The 24,997-nt window shown below is 44.7% G+C and overlaps 2 protein-coding genes across 2 annotated transcripts; both read right to left on the bottom strand.

Annotated features, from left to right (window-relative positions):
• Positions 1–4,942: 4,942 nt before the first annotated feature.
• Positions 4,943–10,678, bottom strand: LOC119275689 (protein TRIGALACTOSYLDIACYLGLYCEROL 4, chloroplastic-like). The gene is made up of 5 exons (XM_037556580.1): positions 10,336–10,678; positions 9,704–9,938; positions 9,086–9,440; positions 8,374–8,711; positions 4,943–5,533 (listed from the first exon to the last, which is right to left on the bottom strand). The coding sequence occupies exons 1-5, from the start codon at positions 10,599–10,601 to the stop codon at positions 5,336–5,338; spliced, it is 1,392 nt and encodes a 463-aa protein (XP_037412477.1). The 5' UTR covers positions 10,602–10,678; the 3' UTR covers positions 4,943–5,335.
• A 497-nt stretch (positions 10,679–11,175) lies between these two features.
• Positions 11,176–19,170, bottom strand: LOC119275688 (5'-nucleotidase domain-containing protein 4-like). The gene is made up of 17 exons (XM_037556579.1): positions 18,775–19,170; positions 18,463–18,560; positions 17,522–17,641; positions 17,136–17,225; positions 16,940–17,055; positions 16,770–16,869; positions 15,898–15,969; positions 15,779–15,826; positions 15,627–15,704; positions 15,408–15,527; positions 15,189–15,294; positions 14,142–14,305; positions 13,439–13,573; positions 13,057–13,187; positions 12,695–12,757; positions 12,530–12,608; positions 11,176–11,639 (listed from the first exon to the last, which is right to left on the bottom strand). Exons 1-17 carry the CDS (start codon positions 19,085–19,087, stop codon positions 11,598–11,600), a joined length of 1,875 nt encoding a protein of 624 aa, XP_037412476.1. The 5' UTR covers positions 19,088–19,170; the 3' UTR covers positions 11,176–11,597.
• Between the last annotated feature and the right edge of the window lie 5,827 nt (positions 19,171–24,997).

The following is a 24,997-nucleotide window of genomic DNA, read 5'->3' as shown; positions in this document are numbered from 1 at the left end:
CGGAGGAAGGCCTCACACACGACAATGAATGCCGAGATGTTGAGGATGGAGTTGGGGGCCAAGTCGTGGAAGTCCAGCCCATAGTAGAACATCAGTCCGCGGACGAACAGTTGGAGGGGGAATCCCAGCCTGCGGACGAAGTGGGAGAGAAACACCACCCTTTCTTGGGGCTCCGGGGTAGGGATGATCTGCCCCTTGGCCGGAAGCCGATGGGCGATGTCTTTGGACAAGTACCCGGCCTCCCGGAGCTTCTTGATGTCCTCCTTCTTGACGGAGAAGGCCATCCACTTGCCTCCAGCTTCAGATCCGGACATGATTGGAGTGCTTTTTGGGCGTTGGAGCTCGAGAATGAATGAGCAGAGGAAGAAGAGGGCGTGAGTGAAAGAGGGGAGTCATTATCCCTTTATAAAGGCAGTAAAAAATCGTGCGCCTCCCCGCTCACCCTAAAACTCGCTTATTTCCCAAGCGTCGTGCTGATGGCACGGTTGGGTTACCCATGCCCGCATTGATGAGAATCCCGTGATAAAGGGACACGATCTCTACTTCGACAAGACGTGCCAATAAAACTGCGCCTCGAAGTATGGAGGGGCGGGATAAAAGCGGTTCGAATAAAGACGTGGCGTGATGTCACGCTATGAGTTGTCAGCAGATTGGACTCGTGGGATATTATACTCTCTACCATGGTATGTGGAATTTGGTTTGCAGAGCCGGACACGATTCTTATGTTCAGGATCTACTTTGGAGTATTCGGAGAAGGAACCCGTCTTGCAATGCCGAAGACAATCTGCGCGCCGGACTCATCGTCATTGAAGTCTGATTCAGGGGCTACTGAGGGAGTCCTAGATTTAGGGGTCCTCGGACAGCCAGACTATATGCGTATGCCGGACTGTTGGACTATGAAGATACAAGATAGAAGACTTCGTCTCGTGTCCGGATGGGACTCTCCTTTGCATGGAAGGCAAGCTTGGCGGTTAGGATATAAAGATTCTTTTCTCTGTAACTGACTCTGTGTAACCCTGGCCCCTCCGGTGTCTATATAAACCGGAGGATTTAGTCCGTAGGACAACAACAATCATAACCATAGGCTAGCTTCTAGGGTTTAGCCTCTATGATCTCGTGGTAAATCAACTCTTGTAATACTCATATCATCAAGATCAATCAAGCAGGAAGTAGGGTATTACCTCCATCGAGAGGGCCCGAACCTGGATAAATATTGTGTTTCCCGCCTCCTGTTACCATTAGCCTTAGACGCACAGTTCGAGACCCCCTACCCGAGATCTGCCGGTTTTAACACCGACAATGATTCCCTATTTGGCCCTGAAAAATTATTTCTTCCGTTAAGTGAAATGAGAAAAGACAATTGTACCTTTGGTGCCGTATGTGATTAAAATTACTGGATAAATGCTACTCCCTCCGTCCGAAAATACTTGTCCTACAAATGATCTTATTCATTTTAGTTATAGATACATCCATCTTATTCATTTCTAGGACAAGTATTTCCGGAGGGAGAGAGTATATTTTACACTAGATCAAAATGTTCAAAATATCGAGGCATATGATTTAAATTAAGTGATCGAAAACCGACCAGAAGCGTACGTGCATAACTAGCACATCGTGAGGTGTTAAAAGAAAAATAGCACACCGTGCCTAGAAGAACTGTTCAGAATCGTCTACCTGCTCGGTGATGGCCAAAGCTAGCTGGTAAAATGATCAACCTTATCCATTGTACTATAGCTACCCGCGGCCAGAAACACACAAAACGCACGGATGCTAGCTTACATGCCACAAAAACGTGGCATGTCTTCGCCGTCGTGTACAAGGACAAGGACAGTGGCCTCATGCATGCTCGCCGGCGACCCCTTGGACCAGAAACACACAAGAGCATCTTCAGCCGTTCGCCCCCCTCCCCCCCCCCCACTTGCGGGCTTGAAACATCGCCGCATGAGGGTGAACCGGCGCTAACATCAGCGTGGGGGCGATCTGCTTCCCAACCCAGACGCCGTTTTTGTGAAATATAAAACTCAGCAAAACACGATACATTTCGGCGAAAGTACGCGAATTCATTAATGTTTGTACATAAAAACTTAAAACATAATTTTAAAACTAAAAAACACTGCGCCGCCTTCCACCGCCCCTCCTACAGGCCGAAGAACGCGCCGAAGGCGCTGCTTCGGCGCTGTAGTCACCGCCGTCGTCACCCTTCTCCTTCTACATGTTGTCGCCGTCGTTGCTGCACCCCTGCCCTGCATCGCCTTGGCAGAAGGGCTTGGTTGGCGGCGGTGGTGCGTCGTCGTCACTGTCCTCGAGGACGATGACATCGCCCTCGTCGCGGCCGCGGCACCGGGCGGCGATCTCCTCGAGGGTGCAACGCAGCGCTCCATCTCCATCTTGGCGTAGTCCTCGCGCGCCCACTTGAGGGCGACCTCGGCAGCGGCGGCCATGCCGTCGTGCTCGTTCTTGAGGGCGGCGAGCCCCGACTCAGTCTTGGGCTTGACGAGGCAGGAGGAGGAGAAACCACAGCCGACCTCGTTGATGACGAGGGCGCTGCCGTGGGTGCGCCGCCCGAGCGGCGTCTCCACAGGCTCGACCTTTGACGCTGGCGAGTGCCGGCGAGCCGGAGCAGAGGGAGGAGGAGGAGGACGACGAACCCGCCATGCGCCTCGGCAGCCAAATGCCGCTGCTCCGGCAGGGGACAGGCGCCGGGGCCGCTGGGTACTGGAGCGGCGGTTTGTTGCCGCCCTCGAGGTGCTCGAGGACGAAATGCAGCGTCTGCCCGGGGACGCCCCACCACAGGCGGCGGCCGTCGGCGTTGTAGAGGCTCTAAGTTAGGAGGCCTGTTGGGGGCGCGGCTGGAGATGCTATAAGTTGTACTGATACTGTGATAGATGCACACGTGACTCTGTGTTGTTGGCTGTGTAGCTGCCAGTCCAGGCATGCATAATTACTTTACGGCAATGATAAATCTCGAACGTTCGGATTTTAAGCATGGCAATTCAAATATTTTTTATGGCAACTTTAGTTCACGTGAGGTTGGCAAACATTGCAATTTTCTGATAAAAAAACAAACAGGAACAAAGTTGTCATGTCTTAACAACTAAAGTTGCCACCTCGCGTCAAGTTGCCATATAAAAACGTTCGGGATGAAATGCTTAAAATCCAAACGTTCGGATTTTATGCTAGTTGGACTCTCGCCAGGAAAAAAATTGAGCCAGAAATGCACGTCAAGCCGGCCGTCAGCTATGAAGCTTCTTGCCACCCGACATGGTGGAAGCTTCCTTTCAGCCCGCGAATGCATTTTAGCCATCAGTTTTCGACATCGAGGCGGTTCGTTTGCTTTTATTCCTTTTTCTCAGCATTGAACAGAAGGGTAATTTGGTCGTTTTAGGTCTCACTTAACATCTTCAGATGGAAAAGTTGACGGAAGTGTCGAATAAGGAACAAAATTTAGATTGAGTGTCAAATAAGGAAGAAATAATTTTTCAGGGCCAAATAGGGAAGCAAATTTTTAGGAAGGGCTAAATAAGGAATTCTCTTCAGGAAGAATGGAGGTCCGCAAGCCGTCGAGGACCATGGTGATAGAAGGAAGCCATGTCCGTGGGGAAAGACCAACTCCAAGAAAAAGGAGAAGCGTGATGCGGCATCATTTGCCTTGCAAGAAACTTTGAAAGGCATGATGACCCAATGAAGGAGGAGCGCCAGCAAGATACCTACATTGAGATATAAGGGAAGAAGCTCGAGATGGAGACGGAGATGCAAGCGAAGAAGCTCGAGATTGAGGCTATCAAAGGCAAGACTAAACCAAAAGAAGTGGCGCTCGCGTGCATGATGAAGGAGGTGGAGATCATGAACATGGACTTGAGCAGTGTCCCCGAGAAAGAGGCCTTAGTTCAAAAAAAATGCAGAGGGAGATGCTCAAGCTTGATGACTGATCCATGGCAGAGAGCGCCATCTTTTTTTATGCCGGCAAGTGTGCCAGCATGGCGACAGTCGAGACGCCCGCCCTTTTACTATGTGCTGGCAGTGTGTCGGTTGCTGGCATGGCGGAGAACTCTGTTGTTTTTGGAGGCTAGTACGGCCGCCGATATGAACTATGGGCGCTGGCATGACCACTCGCAACTTTTTAGTTCATTTGCTTTCCACGCTGATGAAAATTGCGTCGGCCGTTTGGGCGCACAGGTCGAACACAGGCGGACATCGAGCGCCTAGCCGATCCAAACGGACAAAAAACGGACAAACCGCGCGTCCGTTTGGGTCGGCGCGTTGGAGTTGCTCTCATACCCTAGGGCTGCGGGCGAGGGCGGGTGCGTCTCTTTTTTAGTTTTTTCAATGTTTTATATTTAATTATGTTTGAAGTGGACTTTGGCGGGCATTTTTAATATGTTTAATTATATTTTATTAATATGCATGTTTTAAATTAAAATGTTTTACGTGCCTATTTAGTTTTTTTAGACCGCGCGGACTAATGCACTTGCCTCATTGGGCGCACCAACGCCCCAAAATCCAAATTGGACAAAGTGCGTCCATTCAGCCGATCCAAACGGATAAAAAGTGGACAAAAACTGCGTCCGTTTGCATCAGCCGATTGGAGTTGCCCTTACACGTTTACTTTTCCTTTGCATAATAAATTAGAGTTCTTGGCTCCTCATGAACAAGGAAAGAGTCACTATCCAATGACAAGCGGATTTTTATGATGCGAGATATCATTGCAACATATTGCTATTTTATCTAGATGCATGGATTAGTATGAACGCTACTGCATCATTACTTTCTGATAATTATAGTCTTTCACGTCGCTAGTATCAATTGCTAAGTGAAGGTTGGTAATTTCATAAGATAACTTATTCTTTGTTTTGATTGTCTTAAAAAGTCAAGGTCACAAAGAGTAATCCTAGGCATGATGCCTAGCCAAAAAATATTCATTGAGAACAAGTAGTGAGTAAGGTGAAACTCTCAAACCATATAGTAATAATGAATTGATGAACAAGAGCAAATGTGGCCAGTGAAAGTACGATATACAATTAGAATGTATTCTCAATTGACGGACAATGTGAATACATAACAACTGTCCTAGAACTGAAATAATAATTTCCTCCATGGATTACTCTATAGCAGAAACTATTTTACCCGATGAGCAGCATGGCAGGACCGATGATCCAATATGTCTAAAGTAATATAACCCAGATAAATCCAGTGGTGTTGTATGCATAGGCTTGATAAACGCAGCATCGACCATTCATATGATGGGATACACCATGTGGCACTATATGAACGGACCATAAACCCACATGATTATGCTTGTGACCTTCGACGTGAGATGGAACCTTTATATGCTTCATCAGACCTCAAAGAAACGAAGCTCCACCATTGCTTCCTGATGCTTGGGCGAATACCAAGCTGTGGCCTTTGCTGAACCCAGAACCTTCAGGGCCCAATCAATGGCGAAGACCGAGTCGCCCACTCGAACAAAATGGTCTGGACTTCTTGGGTCAATGGCAACAGAAGATTCAACACGAAAGCTGAATGGTCCAACTATCTGCGCATAGAACAAAGGATAGCTTTACTGAGTGTTTTTAACTCTTTATGAACTGTCTGGTTAATTCATCTGCTTGGAATATATTGAAGTAAGGCAACAGGAGAAAAATAACCAAAAAGTACTTACGAATACTGATTCCTAAGTTCTAGGAAGGTGATACCATCTAACAGTAATAAAAACCATCAAGCCAAAAAAGGTAACTATACACAGGGGAAAAAACAGTATTTGCCACTTGAAACAAATGGTATTCATACATGGCATTCCATGTGTGACTGACATGTGGTGGCAAATAATTATCCTGTAGCTTCTGAGATTTCAGTAATGAAATGTGTTCCGCAATAACAGAGTAACTGGTGGGAGAAGTCATAAGCAATAGGACTTGCAATACAAGCCATAGACCCATAGTACCAGCTACCACGTACTTTCTCTAAGGCTCTAGGGTCAGTATCCACCTTACAGTAATAGCTAAGGAGTTGGAGTTCGACATCTAACCATAACCTAGTCCTAACTGATAACATGATTAAGCTCTCATGCGATGCATCCATTAGCAATAGATCAATATATGCTAGCTTCCCTTAATACTTGTTGCTACTCCCTCCGTTCCTAAATAGATGACTCAACTTTGTACTAACTTTAGTATAAAGTTGGATCATCTATTTTAGAACGGAGGGAGTACTTGTTAGTCCTCAGTGCCCAACTTTTCCAATCCTTGTGTACAGTTTGACAAATAACTGAAACGATAGAAGAAAACAAAAAGAGAGAGGAAAGAACCAGTATCCCGGCCATCAGTCAGAAAACTAATGGTAACTAGCAGAGTTCAATTACTGGATACCTCCTCCTAACAATTTGCTTATTGCTTTCAAGAAAAATGGTACTACCTCCGTCCTGGTTTATTAGTCCCCTTTGTAATCTGTGCCAAATTTTGACCAAAGATTTCACTAACAAAATGTTAATGCATGTCAATGAAAATTATATCGCCGGATTCATATTTGAATATAGTTTTCAAAGATATAACTTTTTGTGACATGCATGAACATTTTGTTAGTTAAATTTATGGTCAAAATTTAGGACGAAATACAATGAGGACCAATAAACCAGGACGGAGGTAGTACCCAGATAAAATTAACATATTACAGGACACCAATCGCTTTATGTGGAAAACTAAAATTCCACAGAGAGTAAAGATTTTTCATGTGGCTAGTTCTTAGAAACAGTATCCTATCCAAAGAAACTTGATTAGAAGAGGATGGATTGGTAGGAGGGCTTGCCCTTTTTGTAGTTTAGATGAATCTATTGATCATATGTTCATGAAAGGCTCCTTGGCTAGAATGCTGTGAAATATTTTAAAATGTGCTTTCAATTTGATTGACTTACCTGACAATACTGATGCTTTACTCAATAGTTGGTTGAATAATTTTAGAGCTGATGACAAACATCTGATGTTTACTGGAGTGGCTGTGGTCTTTTGGACCACATTTGGAAAAGAAGAAATAGTACTATCTTTGACACTGCAAAAATTACCGACCCTTGTGTCGGGAAATACACTTCAGAACCTGGTTGTATATACACCCTATATGGGGATTTTTTTAATAATTAAACAAAAAGTCAAAATAGTTAAGAACTATTTTTAGAATAAACTTGACTTACTTTTGCAAGTATATAAGTTTTCAAGAAAAAAAACCAATGTTGACTTCATAGCGAAAAAGACAACATTTATTTGCTATTATAGGTCACTATTCACACTATTTTGGCCAAAAATTTGTCTTTTTTGAAAAGAAGCCAAAGGGGGATTTTCTTTTTGTGGAATTTTTCTCACGAGTACAATGGAAGATCAAGTTTATTTCAAAAATATTTTCAGAATTTTTTGACTTTTTATTGAAGTACTTTTTTTTCCATATAGGGTGTAAATGTCCTCATAGACCAAGCGTCCGCCTCCCCCTTGTGTCCTTGTTAATATGGTTGCTAGATGACTTAATGATTGGATTGTTTTGCAGAAAAAGCAGGAAAATCAAAGAAAGCTGAAGTGGGTGGTAAGAATGCTTGAGCAGACAGCAAGTGAAGTGTTTCGTGCAGTCGAGGGATGGCATTTTGCTGTGCTCAGGATACAATGAAGATCCGTGGAAGTGCAAGATGACGAAGGAGCTACTTTTGGCCTTTTTGCTGTTCTACCGTCTCTGTCTGCTCATGTACTAACCTGTAATAGATGAAACATGTGCACTTTGTTTCTGCTCCTTTCTTTATGTAGTTAGGAAGTGGAAAAAACTCCCCTATGTTAGCATAAGCAATGTCTCAAAGCATTGCTTCTCATCGTCCTGGGTGCCTTCTGATGGTGCACTGAAGCCCCTGGTGGATCTTCAGATGATCGTGGATCACCTTGATATATCTAGGTGCTCTAGGTCATATATAGCATATGCTGCTTTATATTTTCTGTCTGGTAGATGTAAGACATTGTGGTTTCTGTTAAATGAAATCGGAGGGAGAGCCCTCTTTGTCAAAAAAAAAAGGACACCAATCAAGTTTTCCTAAAGAAAACATAGAGATGCACGTATGTTGTTTGATATATAATAGCATTGTGTCAACCTATTCCTGCTAGAAAGTGACAGTATAACTAAGCTCTTCGATACCTTGATTAATCAAATAGCAAAGCATGTCAGACAAAATTTCTTCCACCTTAGGGTTATTGGCTGAACTAAAAAAGATATCGAAATGATTTGACAGATCAAATCTGAAAAAAGAGAGTAAGAGTATCTTGCTTTGTGGCATGACAGTCTGCGTACAGAATGACCTTCTAGTTCTAGGTAACAGAGCACAAAGTGAAATGGAAGAAAAATATGACTCACCTGTTGTTGAAGAGAAACAATCACATCTGGACAAACATCACAGAATGTCTCTAAATCAGGCCGTCTAGAGAAGAAAAAATCTTGCGCTAATCGAGAAGCACCACGTAAGAACAAAGATCCTGAGGATATATCTAATCGGGCACTGACCCTGGTCAAATCCAGGAAAAGCCTCTGGAAATTTCCATGTTGAGCTGTAAAAGTAACAGAAGCAAAGAGGTCTGCAAATGCAGCAAACTTATTCCTCTCGTGGAATACTCTGAAGGCATTGCTTTTTCGCATTTCGTCCGGCACTATAATTCTTTTTGAACAATCTCCCAAAGAACCACTGGCTACAGCACCTGAATGAATAAAATGAGGCAGAAAACAGTAAACAATTTGGTGCTGGCGACCTATAAATCCAATACAGGGCTATAAAGTAGTTCGCGATAATATATCCATTTTTGACTTGCAAAATCTTGTGATACATTGGAACACTAGGGAAAATGTTGGTCATATTATCATATATTCTTGAAATGTGACAATGAGCAGGACATGGCATGTGAGTGAAAATGTTGTCAAAAACATAACCTCTAAGCAAGTAGACCCAAGAACTTTTCTTGAAAGCAGCTTACAGAATGTGTCACTGAAGCTCAAGGACAGATTTTACAACTACAAAGATGTAATCAGCTTATCAGCACAACACTAAAACTGTAAAACATGGTAAGATTCTTACCAACAATTCCAGTGAATGAAACATGAGGGTCTGAGAGAAATGCATCATAAGGCTGAACCATTTTTAGCTTGTCTTCTTTCTTCCTCCAAGCATCAATACTTCTCTTGATGGAAATAGCTGCTTTAGCACACAAACCAGGTAGCAGAGCGAGAGGAACATCATTGGTTTCATCACCACCAAAACATTTTGGCTCCCCACTATTCTGTTGTAACAATAGATGATAACTCAATCCAGAACTGGAGCCGACTGAAGCAAGATCAGCTGACAATGATAAAGGCACATCCCAGTACACCCCCTGTTTATCAACAAATAATCCAGGCCAAGATGCTGCTAATGTAATATTTTGTTGAGGAAGCTGCAAACAGTAAAAAGAATGGTTCAGTTCATCCAAGCATTCAGAACAGCAACAGTAGCATTAGTTCAGTAAACCAGTCATCCCCAAAACAGAGCAAGATCAAGTATTCCATAAATCCATCACAACCTATTGATGACTACATGTCCTAATCGGCATGCATGAAGAAAATAAGATTTAGTGAGAAATGGCAGCACAAACATAACAGAATACACGCAAGTAGCTAACTATATGCCGAAGAGCCTAAGGGCATCCAGGTGTTTTGCCTTGTGGTGAATAATCGCTTTGCCTCGGTCCCCCTTGTTGATATTGTACAACTCCAGCAGCAATGCCGTGTCTGGTGTGATCAAGAATTCCGTGCCAACACCTAGAGAAATGACGTCATGCAAATGCCTCTCGAGATCATTGGACCAGGGAACCCCTTGTCGATGATTTGACAGCTTCTCCTTCACGGCTGTCACGAGCTTCTGTACATGAAGCTGCTCCAAGATAGTAAATGACCTGCACAGATCACATTAAGTTGTTAGTGAACATGAGTCTGGTCAGATCAACTGCAAAAATGTCTTATATTTAGTTACAGAGGTAGTACTTGTTACACATGAATTAAAATCATTGCAATTATACAGTTCGTCTTCGTGCAAGCAGGCAAGGTTCAAATAAACGAACACAATAACCAGACACAAGGCATTCAGAAACAACTACCTAAGAAATCTACGACTAATGTTCCATCCACTCGGATGGGGCTGGTACGTGTGGAACCAGTATTGGAATCGGCACCTGGTATACCACATTTCACTACCTATCAACCGCGGCAATCCTTGGAAGGGTGCAGATACGTAAGTAGGACCGTTTCCCGCAGGATTGTTGGTGAGTTAGGTTGTGAGGGGAGGGGGGTTACCAGTTGTGGGCGAGATGGAGGAGGTGCGCGTGATGGAGGGAGAGGCCGGCGCGGGAGGCGGAGAAGGAGGGGACGAGCGGGGAGGCCATGAAGCGGTGGAAGAAGTCGAGCTGCTTGGTGCGGGTGACGCGGGGCCCCCGCGAGAGACCGAGGGGCAGCGGGTCGCCCGGGACCGGGCGCGCCGTGCCCTCCATCGTCGCCGGGGACTCCACGTCCAGCTCCCACCTCCCTTCCCTGTCCGTCAGCCATCGCATCTGCCGCAACATCGCCGCCGACGCCGCTTTCGCCGGGCTTTTTCTCGGATTGTTCTTTCGCTTTGTGCTGCGTCCGAGTGTTGCAGCTGTTGCGGTGCGTCCCAAAGATAGGGGGGTGACGAGCCACGCTGGCTGTGACGGAGCATGGCGACTGCCTACGTGGCAAATAACATGTAAACTGGGTCTTTTTTTTTCAGAAAAAAACAACGAGCCTCGTCCATTTCTGCTAGAGAACCCACCACAAGTAAACTGGGCAAATAGGTGCTGATTACTCTCCTTTTTGCAAAATATGATTAAACTGGTACTGGATCTAACATCAATCCGTTGTAAGCCCAAATTTTGTAGGAAAAATGCTCCTATTTTCTTATTGTTTTTTATATATAGCTGACCACTCTTTCCAAGCAGTGAAAAATGCTCCTATATACAGCGAAATTAAAACGCCTGGATTCAGTAGAATTTTACTGAAAACAGGCAATTCCCACAAATAATCCAGGAAAACCGCACGTACCAAGGACCTCCCGGCGGCATGCAGAACATAGGCTTACAACGAGAAGATGAAATCTTTCATTCATGAATAGAGATTCCATCGGTTCATTATACATAAGCTTTGCACAAATTAAGTTACATAAACTGCCGGATCTCCGCTGTGTAACACTTCACATGGTCTGCTAAAAATCACACTGGTCATCATTCTTATTCCTCACCAAACCAAAACAAACGACCACGACAGTCGCTTACTGTAAGAATCTAATCGTGTAAAAACTTACAACTAGCTAATGACTTTAGCTGTACTGGCACACGGCCATATAAATTACTTGCACTCCCGCAAAAAATAATACTTACACATCGCAACATATCGCGAATCAGCAGTCTTTGCCCAGTATCCAGGAGCTTGGTGCAGCCCAGCAACTACGGCCACACAGTCCTTACCAACTTGCAATTCTTCTTATTTCCATCGCCCAGTCTCCGCGCGTGATTAGACATAGAGGGAACTCGTTGACACCAATGTTATTGATCGCCGGAATAAGAATGGACGTCGTGTGCAAGCGTCTAAGAGGTGCTTAAAGGATTAGCAACAATTCATAGTGAAACAACGAACAGTTGTGGATACAACAGAGTAATTCGTCGATGCAACCAATGTCAATGTAGCACGTACCCTAGGCTTGTTTTCAACAAATTTAAGTGGAGGCCACATAGTTAGTATAGCATGTACTCCCTCCGTTCCTAAATATAAGTCTTTTTAGCAATTTCAATATGGACTACATACGGATGTATATAGACATACTTTAGAGTATAGATTCACTAATTTGCTCTGTATGTAGTCCATATTGAAATCTCTAGAAAGACTTACATTTAGGAACGGAGGGAGTACAAATAGTGTGCTCATGTCGATGTTCTTTTACTGTTTTTCTTTACAGATTTGTAACACAGTAACAGCTATTGTGGTGATTTTCAGGTACGCAGATTGTTCAAGTGACCTGGAGTACTTTTCAATGTGCTGCGTTGGTAGTTTCACGACATCAAGTAGATATGATAAATAGTACTCCCTCCGTCCCATAATATAAGAACGTTTTTCAAGCTTTGTTAGTTTGAAAACGTTCTTATATTATGGGACGGAGGGAGTATATTCTACCTCTGCCTACTCCCATTGGCACAAAACGCTCTTAGCAAGAGGAGAACTACTTGAAGGCAAGTGGCAAAGAAAATAACTTCACTAGGCAAATCAACAGAATGCCCTTTCCTAAAACCATGTCTAACATTCTTTTTACATATTCCAAGGCATTTGCAGGAGTGATTGTGTCATCCCTTTACTGCTATAACGTGTCTTCAGTGATTGTAGTGGAGAATTGCCACTCTAAAGGCTCAGGTAATAAACTCGAGCACAATGCAAAATGACAAAAGGTAACAGGACACAATATTATATGGATCTGTGCATTTACCTGTTCTTGTGATCGAAAATACATGAATGGAGTATAGTGTAGAAAGTTTGAAACCCTTGAAGTGTATATATCAGCATATCTACAACAAAGGAAAAATAGTTGCATTTACACAAATAAGCCAGTGGTCTGTAAAATATGCAGCAATATGAAAACATAACCACTCACTTCTCAATTTGCCTGGTTAGATGACTCTTGTCCCATAGGCCAGCGCGTGACAGCCAACCCCATCTTAAAGAGGAAATAACATTTGCTTAGTTTATCTTGCTACAATTAGATCGTATGCAACGAACCAGGAGATATATGAACGACATAGGACATTAGTTCCAGAGTGACGGGAATTGTAGACATTAGAAATAAGAAGCAAAATAGAAGTTATGCCCTGAAATTTTTACAGCTGCCAAACTTAACAGCCATTTCTTCTGCAAGGAACACATTTGATGTGGAAGATATGCTGGAAACGACACATTTGATGTACGTCTTTGACATAAAACATGCTCATAGGAACTTGGCAGTAGTGATTGTTATACCTTTTATTGAAAAGTTCTCCATCTGATTCCAGCAATGGCACGATCTTTTCATCTAATCTCTGCATAACAATGAGCAACTTTTGCATACTTTCTGTAAGCTCCTGATCATTCATACAAGTTGCAGCAAGCGTCTGGAAAAGAGTGAAATCGAGATATTAGCGCACGCATATTAAGAACTCAACAAAATCGTCAGAGCCTGCAAGCAGAAACAAAATCACGAGACTATCTTTGTTTTTGGCTTAAGCTGTAGGTAGTTTCTATGCTGCACCAGTGTTCAGTGAATTGCTGAAATTGTGTTGTTAATTGGTAAAATCTCAAGCTACACGAGGGAAAGAAAATTGAACATGTTAAATCTTACAAAGGCATTTCTTCACCCTACTACCTGTGCAGGGCGTGAATTTGTGCGTCTCTGCAGAGCCAGGCGAAGTTGGTTGAAAAGGTCTCCAACAATTTCCTTTTGTTGTATAAGTGTGACAAGCTTTTCTTTCTGAGCATGGCTTTTGATTAGTGCGTCAAACTGCAATACAGGAGGGGGAAAATTGGTAGCTAGAACAAAGATACTTTTATCAGCAATATGGCACAAACATTAAAACTAAATATAATCCTTTTCTGGGTTCTGTTTCAGAGAATTCAGGATCAACAGATGCAAAATATTTCAAATCGACATGGTTAATAGGTAACTGCATCATCAGAACTCAGTCCCTCCAAATCAACATGCTGCAAAGTACTTAGATCCCTCTAAAATTGTGATTTCATCAGTTCAAAATAGATAGACCTAAGTAGCATGCTTCATGCTTATGCTGAGTTTAGGGACCAAAGAAGGTGACGAATTTATGTACCTAAGTGGGGCAATGGGAAAAGTCTAAGGACCTCTGGTGCAATTTACTCAAGCAAGTAAATTATGTTAAAATGAGTTCAGAAATAAAATGCAATACAGGGAAGCTACCAGTGATAGACTAATAAACTTTTGATTAAAAAAAGCTTATTTACCTCCTATTCGTATACCTAGAATGTGATATAGTAATTATAAATGCTATTTGGAACTCGGTTTTGTATTAATTGGTGAGAAAAGTAAGCAACCTAACCTCATCTTCCAGTTCTCGGCATATTAATGCTGTCCTCCATCGTAAATGAACCTTTGATTGGCTCACATCTGTAAAAATATGGTCCCCCACATATAATATTTCATCTCCATGAATATCTAGTGACTTCTCAACCATCTGAGCACTACCACCAGAGTACAAGCCACCTAAATACCCAATTAAGAGAAGAGTAATAAGTCAGTCAACACACACAAAAAATCCTGGTCAAGCCGGCACATCAGAAACAGACACATGAACAGAAAAGAAACAAGACATCAAAGTTGCAGGATCTAGCTATGTAAGCATAAAAAGGCCAAGGAAGGGAGCTAGCTCATCTGTGGATGAAGATGAACAATGAAACTATAACTGCAAATCATCTTTAAGATCCATAATTATTTTGCAGAAGGGTGTAGTGAAGCAAACCTCACGACTCACGTTATAATACCAAAACAACTACATGTACATGTCTCTTATGTGGTTGCTGGCACATGCACTTTGTCTTAGTGGCTATAAAATGGTCAGCTTGCATTTAGATCATATAAATTCATATGTTAGAGCTTTTATAAATGGTATGCATAATTTTTTTATTCCTATCTTATCATGAAGTGTTATTTTATTTTTACAAGTATTTATTTCTCGGTCAAGAGGGCAGGCCTGGCGCAGTGGTGAAGTTCTCCCCACTTGTGCCAAGAGGTCCTGGGTTCGAACCAGCCTCTCCGCATTGCACTTTGCAGGGGTAAGACTAGGTTCCTATAATCCCTCCCCAGACCCCACCTTGTGTGGGAGCTTCTATGCACTGGGTCTGTCCTTTTTTATTTATTTATTTCTCGGTCAATCTGAAATATGTCTACTAGTACTCATATGATATTTCATTCAATACTTTATTTTGTTTTAAAGAATTGAGCTTACAAATCAATTATTACCATGCATATTGGCAGTCTAAAATTTGAATGTGGTTCATTACAGTGCAAAAAGAACAGAACAAGTCGAGATTCTAAGAATATAAATATAGAAGTTAGATCACAGCAGTAACAATGTTGAGATTTTCACCTGAATTTGCCTTAAAACAGGGACGTAATAAACCATCGTCAGTGACAACCTCGTACAATGGATGTGAAATTTGGAAAAACTCTGGTTTCCTCGCGGAGACTATAACCTACATTAATACAGAATCGACTAGTCTTCATGAAGTTTGAGTATGATGATAAGCAAAGACTGAGACACAGTTACCTTCAACGTTATCAACATAGAAGGGACATAAATACTCACCATTTCAAATAGATCTCTCCATCCCATGTCATTAGGAAGAAAGCGATTGAATGCATGATTCATCATTTTGTTTGTATAGTGGTAATCTGAGTTAGTAATAAGAAGCAACCTTTTTCCAGCCTGATGAGTTGAAAAGGGAAAATAAGTCATTTAGTATAGTAGTATAATGGCTCAAATATTCAAATGGATCATGGGCTGTTAAGGTGACAATGTGTTAACCTCCTTTTGATCTAGAAGAGCTAGAGGCAGTTCTGGATCAGGCTCGACAAACCGCTCGGGCTCAGCCATTATTTCGCTCTACATTTCAACCAGCTAAAGAAATTTTAAGACCAGTATCAGTCATAAGTAAATATATAACGACAAAAGGTTACCTTGAGTTGACCTTCTACATGTGCTCGAAAAAGTGCTTTGGAAACAGCCTGAAATCAACATACTCCGAATGTTATACACAACAAACACGGTCATGCAAAAGAAGCAGCAATGCTCTTACATTGTACAGCCCTTTGTAATCCAGTGGCCCAAGTTCAGCAGGCACCAACCCCTGATCCAACTTGTCAACCATCTGAAACAATAAGAATGACATGTCATTCATGTCTATAAAATTATAAAAATATCATTCAATTTAAGCTTGAGAAAATGTTTATCATGACAGGCTCAAGGTTATCACCCTGTTATTTATTTATGTGTTTGCTTTAAAAACATAGCAAATATTTCCTGAATGAATTAAAGCAGGACTAATCATGTTAATGTATATGTCTTGGGGGTAAATACGGTTCTATTTGTGAACACACGGTAAGCTGGATGAGCTTCTTCAAGGAAATGCTTAATCAAATGCCCACTGCAAACTACTCCCTCTGTCCCATAATGTAAGACGTTTTTTGACACTACACAGTAAATACCAAGTAGCCCCTTTCATTACTGCTACAAACCCCACTACAACCGAAAAGAATAACAACCTGGTATCCTCACATGTCATCATTTCTGCAAATTATTCTGTACATTAAATTAATGTACGAGCCTAAAATGTAACATATGTCATAATCCGCTCCCCCAGAAAACAAGGACACATTTTCATGGATGAAAGAGAAGAGCACATTAAAATAGCAAGAAGAACTTTTGTCAAGCTAGGATTGGTATCATATTTTCCCCTTATTTTAAACCACCTTTTGCAATTCTTACCAAGTCTTTTACTGACATTGACAAATACTCTGCTTCTAATGAAATGATCTATATTTGAGAGAGAAATCAACTGACGATGGTAGCATATGTAAATGTGAATGATAGTTGTTTATTTAAATGAATACCTCCATATCAAGTGGCATCACACAAGATAGTTAACAGATTAAGGAAAAGGTAAGTGACCTGCATGAACATGACAGCTTCTGAAACAGAGAAAAGGGTATTAAGGAACTCCCATGTATCTTCTTTCCGCAGGTCCACCAACTCTCGTCCATATATTTCACTACACGCAAGCACAAGTTATAATTCTCCAGCAGCAACAAAATTGACAAAAAAACCTCATCTATGTCTACCTCACAGCACGAGTGGGCAACATTTGGGTACCGTGCATGACCCTCTTGATGTACCCAAAACGGTCAGCTTTTACCAAGTTTCCTTTTACTTTATCCATAATAAGACCCCTAATAACCTGTGGAAAAGTAGTCATGTCACTAAGGGTTATGTATGCCTTCTGCGGTATTACGATAAAGTACACACAGGTACACTTACCAGGTCAGGATCAAATTCAAGGTCGTCTACTAGGAAACCCATGCTCTTCAGGTTGGCCATCCCATAATCATATGCACGCCCTTCCCAGGCCTACACAAATTTCACAAGACGTCGTTACTTTATATAATTTTTACCATAATAATATAGTGAAAAACACAAAGAACATTCACTTCATCTAATCCAAGATTTGAGGCTCTATGGAGAGAAGAAAAAACTACAAATAGGATAACTCGTAGTTAGCAGTTAGCACTCATACTGTCCTGCATATGTAATTTTCAGAATTATACATGCCATATCATTTCAACAAATATGTTAATTTTCTACATATGCATCCCTCGTTTTCAGAGCATTTAGTAGACAAATCAAGAAAATGGATGTTGAAGTACCATCACGTTGTAATGAATCAATGTATAATCCATGTCATAGCCAATGACACTGATAGATCGAAGATTTAGTGTCCTGGTGCAGAAAATTCCACGAGGAGAGTTCCTTACTGTTAAAGGATCCTGCATTTAGCAAATAGACAGCAATCTTGTGTCACTGGAAGGGTGACTAATTTCTCCATCATCATGATGCTCGATCAAGATATGATTGGCAAAAGAAAAAGGAAAACAATGGAAGTTCAGAATAAAACATTAGCAGTCATAGAATAACCGCAAAACAAATCTATTGTTCCACTGTCCAGAATTTAAAGTTAAACGTTTACTTGCAACTTGAGTATCGTCTATTTGTCAATTTTTGTAATATTTTTTGTTTTTGCCATTATCATGTTTCCGCTGCAGTTACTATTCACTAAATGAGTAAATATTGGGCAATTTCAAACTACTTCTAAATAAGAGAAACATAAGTGAAGTGCAATTAGGTAGCCTTTTTTGCAAATAAATTAGGTATGTGTTTAAAGAGAAACATATGGATTTTATTAATCATCAATCCACTAGAAAAAACAGCCATGAAACAATTTTTCCACTATAGATAATCCAATCGAATTACATTACATATAGCTTTAAAGGCTTTATGAATATTATTACCACCATATCATTTTTGCTTGATACTACTATTATTTTACTTTCTCGGTTGATATTATTGCAATTAATGAGAAAATCCATGAAAGTTCTATTTCATCACAAACTGAGGTCCAGGAAGCAGATTTCTATTTTTACTTTTTATAAAAAAGGAAGATTCTAGGCGGAAGTTCTAAGTAACATTGATCGAAACATTAGTAAGAGTTCTATAAAATAAATGTTACATAACACGAAAGAATAGAAGAAGCATACCAAACATCAGCAAGGTGAAAATCATGCTAATGGGGTACGGAGTAGAATATTACTGCAATTCCCAGGTCACTGAGCAACGTTTCAGCTTGTCTCGCTTCTTTCCAAGCTATCTGCTCTATAGGACCATGCAATGTTGACTGTCCATTCCCACCTGAAATTCAAGAACTTAGGAGTAATTAGAGCAAATTTCTAGCATAATTCTGATACTGTTACGGTGCGTTCCATCGGGAAAAAGAGTATATTATGCCTGATGCTTTTGGCAGACAAATGATCGTGTGGTGTCGCCACAATAGTTTCATCAACATAATGGCATCCGCTCAGCAGAGAGGGGGAAGTAGCTCAGAATTAGGGAAGTCGGAGCTCACCGAGCGCGTCGAGGTGCCTCCTGCGCACGTTCAAATCCCCCTTGGTGCTCTCCCCGAGGTAGTCCACCTCCGACAGCCTCGACGATGTCACGGAAAAGTACGGCTCCTCATCGTCGTCGTACTCCTCGCTCGGCTCCCCCTTGACTGCCGACGGCTTGCTGGCGTCGAGCGCGCGGCACCGGAGCGACAGGACAGAGCCCGGGAGGCGGAGGCGAGCCCTGACGAGGCATCGCGGCTGTGGCGACGGCACTCTGGAGCGACGCGGCGGGAAACGGAGGCAGAGGCGCCGCACGAGCTCGACGGGGTCCGCCATTGCCGCGCGCGCGCTGCTGGGGTGCTGGTTGGTTTGCCTTTGGTTGAGACCGAGAGCGACCGCGATGCGGGGAGTGGATGGGGGAGGTGGGAGGTTAGTGGGGGAGTGGGGACGACGGCACGCTGTAAATTGAGAAAAAGTTCGAAATACTTTTGAAAAACTCTTTTAAATTCCCTAAGAAATTTTAAATACAGGTTCAATAAAAAGGCTGAAATACGCCCATATTTTTAACTCTTTTTCTAACACGCCAGATTCATGCTTACCTGCAACAATTATTGAATTGCTCTCTTCAATGCTGAAGGTGTTTTCCATGCTTCTCGCGTCTACTACTCGTGTCACCTTATAAAACGTCAAAAAAAAAAAGTACAAACGCAAACGCTCTGCTGAATATATTGTACATATATATTACTTCCTCGACTACAAAGTTGGGTCATATTTTTTGGAACAGAGGGAGTATGTCGTAGGTCCATCTTCTAGTTTTTCTGTATAGTTGAGGTTGTGCCCTCGTCTTATACATCATATATATACGTGCCTAGTGCACCCGATCAATGCATTGAGAGTTGTACGGCCCAAACCTCATCTTCTACGTGGTATTAGTTTTGCTCATGATCCTAACCTAACTCTAGCCGCCGCCGCCGCTGCGCCTCCACTGTGCCGCCGCCGTCGCTCCCCCATGCTGCCACACATAGCCGCCGCCGCTACCCTCTAGCCGCCACCGCGCGTCGCAGCCGCCGCCGCTCCCTACAACCGCCATCCTCCCTCTCCCGCTTCTGCCACCACTATCCTACCCGTAACCCTAACTATCACCATGAGCTCCTCTGTCTCCACCGCCTCCAATCCATTTGCCGGTCTGGATGTCACCCTCGTTCGTGATCTCAACGTCCACGAGCGTGTCCCGGTGGTTCTTGATCGATCCACTGCCTCCTACTCCGCTTGGAAGCGATATTTCTCCTTGGTGTTTCGTGAGTACTTGCTCCCCATGGCCACGTTGATGGCACCGTGGACTCCAGCCTCATGGTGAACGACGAGGAGTGGATGATCCTCGATGCCACCATCATCCGCCGGTTCTACCTCACCATCTCCAAGGACCTCTTCCATACGGTGGTGGACGACGACGGCTATGCTTATGCCGTCTGGACCAAACTCAACGGCCTCTTCACCGACAACAAGCTCTAGCGCAAGGTCCTCCTCCACGGCGAGTTTTATGGGTGCCAGCAGCTCGACTCGTCCATTGACGATTTTTGCATGCGCCTCAAAAAGCTCGCCGATGAGCTCCGTGATCTCGGCGAGACGGTCGGCGATGAGCTCCTCATCAGCACCCTCACCGCCGATCTCAACGAGAACTTTGGGAACGCTGCCTCCAACCATACTCTCATCCCGGAGCCGGCCTTCGCCAAGGTGGTGGCATACCTCAAGCTGGAGGAGAGGCGGATGAAGATGGCGCGGACCCGAGCCACGCACACCGCCCATACCACCGGCACCCGCGGGAGCCCGGCACCGCCTCAGCCGCACCCCGGCTGGCCCTCCCGCCCCCGCCAGCCTTCCCGCAGGCTCTGGTCCCCTTCCCGCCACCGTAGTCGGCTGCCAACGGGGATCGCCGTGGTGGGCGCAAGCAGTAGCAGGCCAACGGTGCTCAGGGAGGAGCCGCCCACCCTCAACAGCAGCTTTAGCCGGCCCCATGGTACGCCGGCCAGAATCCGTGGAAACAGTGTTGTGCATGCATATTCATGTTGGTTCCTCGTGCTCCTACTCCTGGCATCCTTGGTCGCGGCCTCCCTCGCATCAGGCGTTATACGCCGCGCTGCAGCCCTACGCGGCGCCCTATGGGCCTCTCTCCTATGGACAGTCGTCGCAGCCAGGAGGGTTGTCGTTGCTGCCCCTGACGGCCCCGCCACAATCGTCGGGTCCCGCTTTCCCCGCCGTGCCTTGGGACCCGACCCTGCACTCTGCTCTCACTCCATCCACCTACACCGGCGGCGGCGACTGGTACATTGACACCGGAGCTACCGCGCATATGGCCGCTCATCCCGGTAACCTCCACACCTCCTATCCCGTGTACACTTCCACTTGCATCACCGTCGGCGACGGTTCCTCACTTCCCATTACTCACATAGGACATGCATCTTTTCCGTCTACGTCTACTCCACTGTCATTATCTAACATCTTAGTCTCTCCTGATCTTACTACAAATCTTGTTTCCGTTCGTTCTTTTACACGTGAAAATCCTGTTACCGTTGAGTTTGACGAGTGTGGTTTTTATTTTAAGGATGCTCATACCCTAATGGTGCTCCAACGATGTGACAGCCCTGACGAGCCTGCCCAGTCCACTCCACCGCCTCCACCACCTCTGCAGCTCCCTGTTGCCCTCGCCACTTGTGTGGACCTTTGCCATGCTCGCTTGGGTCATCCCAACCCCACCACCCTTCGTCATATACTTTGAAGTTTTTCATTCATGTGTGTAAGGGCATATTTCCCCCCAAGAAGACCACCTCTTCCCTGCCTAGACTCCATTGTTTCTCAAACCTCCATTTTCGCCCAATCTCTCTCCCTAGTCAATCAAACTTGTTGATTTTTCTAGGGATTGGTTGAGAAGGCCCCGATCTACACTTCCACCAAGGGAAATTTGATTCCCTCCACTAATCCCTTGCGGATCTTGTTACTCTTTGGTGTTTGAGCACCCCAGACGATTGAGGTCACCTCGGAGCCATATTCCATTGTGGTGAAGCTTTGTGGTGTCATTGGGAGCCTCTAATTAAGTTGTGGAGATAGCACCAACCTTGTTTGTAAAGGTTCAGTCGCTGTCTTCAAGGGCACCAATAGTGGAATCACGGCATCTCGCATTGTGTGAGGGCGTGAGGAGAATACGGTGGGCCTAGTGGCTTCTTGGGGAACATTGTGCCTCCACACCGCTCTAACAGAGACGTACTTCCTCTCAAAGGGAAGGAACTATGGTAACACATCCTCGTCTCCACCGGCTCCACTCTTGGTTATCTCTTACCTTTACTTGTGCAAGCTTTTATTGTGTTGTATCCCTTGCTTGCTTGTGAGCTTGTTGTTGTTGCATCATATAGGTTGCTCACCTAGTTGCACGTCTAGACAACCTATGTTGATGCTAAGTTTAATTTGGTCAAGAAAAGCTAAAAATTGTTAGTTGCCTATTCACCCTCCCCCTCTAGTCAACCATATCGATCCTTTCCATTGGTATCAGAGCCTCGTCTCTTTATTAAGGACTTCACCGTTCGAAGAGTATGGTTGGCACCGTAGACGAGGGGGAGAAGCACTCCGGTGTGAATCCGTCCTTGTCTACGGTCGATGGGGGAATCCTCGGTCTCTCATGAGGAGTTCAATGCGGCTTTGGACACATTGAAAACCTCCATGATGACCGAGGTTAAAGGCATGTTTAAGGAGTTTCTTGAAGGCCTTAAATTATCCTCCGGACTGTTGGAAATGGTTGATCCCGCTAACAAGGTGGCGGATGCTAACTCCAATGAGGAAGTTAGTAGTGGCCAAGTTCCTTTGCCTACTGGTAAGAGTGGGAGTGGCATCTTTGCCCATGTTGAACCTCCCCTTACCTATGGAGGACCGGTTCCCTCCACGCATATGAATCATGTTGGTCCTCCTCCTAAGTTTGTGAAAAATGAGGATTTTGCCGCTTGGGTGTATCGCTTTAAACGTCATTTAAATCATAGTTTTACTAATCTTTGGAGAATTATTGAGCAAGGTTTCTACCCGCACGATCCAAGCAACTTCACTCCTAGAGAAGTCGCGGATCATCAATTCAACGAGTCCGCTCTCTTCATTCTCCAAGAAGCTATTCCTGCCGAAGATATTGCGCATCTCCGACCTGTCACCGTGGCCAAGGAAGCATGGGAGCATGTTGTTTCATTGTTCAAGGGAAGTGCAAGCATTCAACGCTCAAACTTTGAAGTGGTGCAAGATGAAGCCGATGAGTTTGCCATGATTGAAGATGAAGAACCTCGAGAGATTTATCGAAGATTAACTACCCTCAGGGTCTCACTCCTAGATCATGTGAGCAAGGATACGACACTTGGATCAAGCGCAAGTTTCTCAAGGCCATGATGCCTTACCATAAGGCCATGTCCTTCGTCATCCGTCAAAGGTCAGTGAGGGAGTCCTGGACTAGGGGGTGTCCGGACAGCCGGACTATGATTATCCGCCGGACTCTAAGACTACGAAGATACAAGATTGAAGACTCTGTCCTGTGTCCGGATGGGACTTTCCTTGGCGTGGAAGGCAAGCTTGGCAATACGGATATGTAGATCTCCTACCATTGTAACCAACTCTGTGTAACCCTAGCCTCCTCCGGTGTCTATATAAACCGGAGGGCTTTAGTCCGTAGGACAACATACATTACAACAATCATACCATAGGCTAGCTTCTAGGGTTTTAGCCTCCTTGATCTCGTGATAGATCCACTCTTGTACTACCCATATCATCAATATTAATCAAGCAGGACGTAGGGTTTTACCTCCATCAAGAGGGCCCAAACCTGGGTAAAAACATCGTGTCCCTCGTCTCCTGTTACCATCCGCCTAGACGCACAGTTCGGGACCCCCTACCCGAGATCCGCCGGTTTTGACACCGACATTGGTGCTTTCATTGAGAGTTCCTCTGTGTCGTCACCGATAGGCTTGATGGCATCTTCAACCAACAACGCTGTCCAGGGTGAGACTTTTCTTCCCGGACAGATCTTCGTATTCGGCGGCTTCGCACTGCGGGCCAATTCACTTGGCCATCTAGAGCAGATCGAAAGCTACGCCCCTGGCCGTCAGGTCAGATTCGGAAGCTTAAACTTCACGGCCGATGTCCGCAGAGACTTGATCTTCGACGGACTCGAGCCACAGCCAAGCGCGCCGCACTGTGACGATGGGCATGACTTAGCTCTGCCACCGAATAGTGCCTTGGTGGCCGCACACGGATCCGCTTCGGCCATTAGCCCGGAGCCGATCGCCCAGATCAAGGGCCGGTGGATAGACGCCGCCCTGGAGGCTTCAACATCCATGGCGATGGAGCCGAACACTAATCTTGTCCCCTGCGAAACTCGTGATTCCGAGGCGCCGGACTCCGAACCTCCCGCGCCCCTACCAATCGATCCGGATTGGGCGCCGGTTATGGAATTCACCGCCGCGGACATCTTCCAATACTCGCCTTTCGGCGATATCTTGAATTCACTAAAGCATCTCTCGTTATCAGGAGAGTCCTGGCCGGACTATGGCCAGGATGGTTGGGGTACGGACGACGAAGAAATTCAGAGCCCACCCACCACCCACTTTGTAGCAACTGTCGACGATCTAACCGACATGCTAGACTACGACTCCGAAGACATCGACGCTATGGACGACGATGCCGGAGACGAACAAAAAACAGAGCTTATACAGCACGGTAGGACCACCTCGTCGCATGACATATATATGGTGGACACCCCAAAGGAGAGCGGTAACGAGGACCAACGGGCCGCGGCAGAAGACGACCCCGCCGATAAATGACCAAAACGGCAGCGCAGACGCCGCCCTAAGTCCCACTCGACGACAACAACGCTCCCAAGGAGCCCGCAATACGGCAGGGATCACAAGCGGACAACGAACATGCAGATAGGCAACCGTCCGAACACGACGAGTCAGATAATCAGTCCAGGCCCGGTAAAAACAACAGCCCGGACGACCTCATGCCGGACACGCCGCCGGAGAGCAATAACCTTCGGAAAAGACTCGTCAGTACTGCAAGAAGCCTGAAGAAGGAAAAACGGAGGCTCAAAACAGCGAAAGACACACTCAGAATGAGATGGAGCAAAGTGCTCAAAACCGCAGATAAGTACGGCAATGGCCACCAATCAAAGAGCTACCCGAAGCGCAAGCTGCTACCAGAATTCGACGAGGAGGCCATAGAGCC

This window comes from Triticum dicoccoides, chromosome 3B (genome assembly GCF_002162155.2).
Source record: "Triticum dicoccoides isolate Atlit2015 ecotype Zavitan chromosome 3B, WEW_v2.0, whole genome shotgun sequence".
NCBI classification, from domain to species: Eukaryota; Viridiplantae; Streptophyta; class Magnoliopsida; order Poales; family Poaceae; genus Triticum; species Triticum dicoccoides.
The sequence above is the reverse complement of the archived record's forward strand: the minus strand, read 5'-3'. Positions and strand labels throughout refer to the sequence as shown.

What these genes read in the sequence shown, in the direction of transcription:
- LOC119275689 (XM_037556580.1), bottom strand. Translation starts at nt 10,601, where the DNA reads ATGTTGCGGCAGATGCGATGGCTGACGGACAGGGAAGGGAGGTGGGAG. An exon ending in CTCCATCTCGCCCACAACTG is followed by an intron (nt 9,939 to 10,335) that starts GTAACCCCCCTC and finishes TGATCTGTGCAG; the next exon opens with GTCATTTACTATCTTGGAGC. An exon ending in TTGTTTCTCTTCAACAACAG is followed by an intron (nt 5,534 to 8,373) that starts GTGAGTCATATT and finishes TTCTATGCGCAG; the next exon opens with ATAGTTGGACCATTCAGCTT.
- LOC119275688 (XM_037556579.1), bottom strand. Translation starts at nt 19,087, where the DNA reads ATGGCGGACCCCGTCGAGCTCGTGCGGCGCCTCTGCCTCCGTTTCCCG. An exon ending in GAGGCACCTCGACGCGCTCG is followed by an intron (nt 18,561 to 18,774) that starts GTGAGCTCCGAC and finishes CTTGAATTTCAG; the next exon opens with GTGGGAATGGACAGTCAACA. An exon ending in CTAACCAGGCAAATTGAGAA is followed by an intron (nt 12,609 to 12,694) that starts GTGAGTGGTTAT and finishes CCTTTGTTGTAG; the next exon opens with ATATGCTGATATATACACTT.